Genomic DNA, 2829 nt, shown 5'->3' on the forward strand with positions numbered 1-2829 from the left:
ATCATATACCCTCTCTAGCCATATGGCTGAGGGTATAAACAACATTACCGTAGGGGACCCGTGCTTCCTAGGCCACTCCGACTACGTCTTCCAATAAGGGCAATGGGAAATAAATATTTTCCAATACCTCCCCATTGAATGTCGACAACCAACTATCCATAACCTCTTAACACTCACGTGCCCTCAAAATGTAACAAAACGTCCAAACGTCCAACCAAAAAAACTCAATCCAAAAATGGTCACCGCGACATATTCGGCCACTGTGCATGCGCAGAAGTTTTACTTTCTTTCGCCCCAAACATCGAGTGGTGAGTATAAAACGCTGACGATTGTTGGCAAACGATATCATTGTTTTCGAATTCATTCGATTGTTAAGACAGCACAGCACAGCGCGGCAGTTCAAAACGGATTTGAATTTAATTTTCGCTAGAAATTAAAAAAACTTCCTCCTTTTTTTCAATTCAAAAAATGGCTTTCCGTTTCACTCAATTCTTGGCCATCGGCTGTATTTTCTTGGTTGCCGTCAATGCTGCCGCCATTGACAACAGTGTGGCCGAGCCACGCATTGCCTCGTCGGAGGATTTGATCAGCAACATTGTGGACAATTGCTTCAACGAAAATGGCATGCACTGCCTGAAGGAGAAGGTCTTGACCTATTTGGATGATGTGGCCGGTGTTGAGGAGGAAGTCAGTGGTCGGGCTCTGAGCGATGATGTCATGGATAAGGCAATTACCGATCGTGTGGCCCGCATTTTGAACACCAACGAAATCCGTGTACAATTGCCCCAGACATTGTTCGACAGCTCTGTTATCACCTATCGTGCTGATCGCGGTTTCGATTTGGAAGTTGCCCAAACTGATGGTGGGTGTTGAGAGTGGGGGGGGGGGGGGGGGGGGGGGGGGTTTGATTTGTAGAATTTTATTAATTTGTTTTTTTTTTCTTCTTCCCCTTTTTAGCCCGCAGCCACAAGAAGAAGAACAAGTTGAACACCAGCCTTTTGTTGTTGGTCACCATCAAGGCCATCGTCATGCCCATCCTCATGGTCTTGATCAAATTGAAGGCCATCAAGGCTTTGATTTTGTCCAAATTGGCCATTAAATTGGTTTTGGGTTTCGTCCTCTACAACCTGTTCACCAAGTTGAGCGGTGCCAAGATGACCATGATGCCCATGTCTGCCGCCTCCACCGCCTACGATCGCAGCAGCAATGCCGATGCCCAGTACTTGGCCTACAATGCCTACTAAGAGGGTTATGCTAGCTTAGACACAATTTTGGACCCACAACCACCATCACCAACCACAAATGGAAGCTGCTAAGTTTTAGTTTTGAAATCTCAAAAGAAAGGGGTGCATCCTCGAGCATTTCAAAAGGCTTATGTAGTTAAGTAGTTTAATTAAATTATTATTATTTATAATTTATTTTTATGCAACAAAAACAAAAAAAAAAAAAACAAGTTCCATCGACCATAGAGAGCTGGAACTGCAAGGCCCTCTTCCCCCTTTTCATTCTGTCAACTTTTTTCTGTTTTCTACAACTTTCCCTCTTTCGATTTCACTTCCAACTATTTCCGCTCACCTCACCTCAACGAACAATGAAATGTCATTCCAAAGAAGTTCTTAAGTTAATAATAATAATAATATTTATTTAATTTATTTAAAAAAAAAGTAAAAATGCAAATTACAAGAAAAAATGAAAACAAAAAAAAAAAAAATAAAATAAAATAAAAACAATATTTTTTCCACAAAAAAAAAAAAAAACAAAACTCATTTGTATTCAATCAATGCGCCTGCCCCCAGCCAGCATTTAATTGGCCAATGATGAAGGGTGAAAGTAATTAGTCATAAAATTATGATTGGCTGACCGCATAAGCCAGCCAACGATTTCAATTCGATGAGAATGGAATGTGGGCTAAAAGGAATTTGGTTTGAAGAAAAAAAAAAAAAAAAAAAAAAAAAAAAAAAAAAAAAAAAAAATGAAAAAATTCCTACTTTAAAAAATGTCATTAATTTCACTTTCGTTTGACCAAAAAATAAAATTGGGTGGGGTAATAAATTGGGGTCACATACAATTTTTTCGTTCATATTTTATTTATTATCCAAAAAAATATTGACTCAATATCACCTCCAAAAATATGATGTCCCAAATTGGTATTTGAATTTCCGGAATATTTTTTTTTTTTTTTTTAATAAAAGTACATTAGAAAGTGTCAAAAATGATGAGTACCCAAAAATTTTAATATTCGCCTATCATTCGAAACTACAAATAGGGCATGGTTGGCATAGTTGGTATTGGGTGCATTAATCGTTCATCCAATTGGAATTTTGGAAATATAATATCATTTTATTTATGTTAATAAAAGAGTATCTGAGTATCTGACTGACTGACTGCCTGACTGCCTGACTTAACGACTCATCAACGCCCAGACGAAACGGCTAAAGCTAGAATCTTGAAATTGGAAAATTTTAATTACCCATTTCCCTCATTGAAATGGGAAATTTTTCCAAAGATAGCTACTTAGAGGTTTCTATGAACAAGTTAAAAAGTATCAGTCGGTATTGCCGCCAGAGATATACCCTCAGCCTATGTTCGATTATCTAAATATATTTTGACTTGTGTTAAGGTTATTCAAACGTTTGACCCTCTATGGAGCAGATCCCCAAAGAATGGGCCAATATTGCCCATTTCCTATCAGACCCAAAATATGATATAAATATTTCGACAGATGTGCCAAGTCTAAATGGAATCGGATGTTAATTTGGCGATTTATGAGCTTCATGGGTACTCAAAATTTCAATATTTTGTGGGGGAGGTACTTGATGAAGTGGACCG

General features: G+C 38.1%; 1 protein-coding gene across 1 annotated transcript; it reads left to right on the forward strand.

Annotated features, from left to right (window-relative positions):
- The first annotated feature begins 349 nt into the window (after positions 1-349).
- Positions 350-1692, forward strand: LOC101892053 (uncharacterized). The gene is made up of 2 exons (XM_005185904.4): positions 350-862; positions 958-1692. The coding sequence occupies exons 1-2, from the start codon at positions 469-471 to the stop codon at positions 1242-1244; spliced, it is 681 nt and encodes a 226-aa protein (XP_005185961.1). The 5' UTR covers positions 350-468; the 3' UTR covers positions 1245-1692.
- Positions 1693-2829: the final 1137 nt, after the last annotated feature.

The sequence above is a fragment of the Musca domestica genome, unplaced genomic scaffold, assembly GCF_030504385.1.
Source record: "Musca domestica strain aabys unplaced genomic scaffold, Musca_domestica.polishedcontigs.V.1.1 1, whole genome shotgun sequence".
Taxonomy (NCBI): domain Eukaryota; kingdom Metazoa; phylum Arthropoda; class Insecta; order Diptera; family Muscidae; genus Musca; species Musca domestica.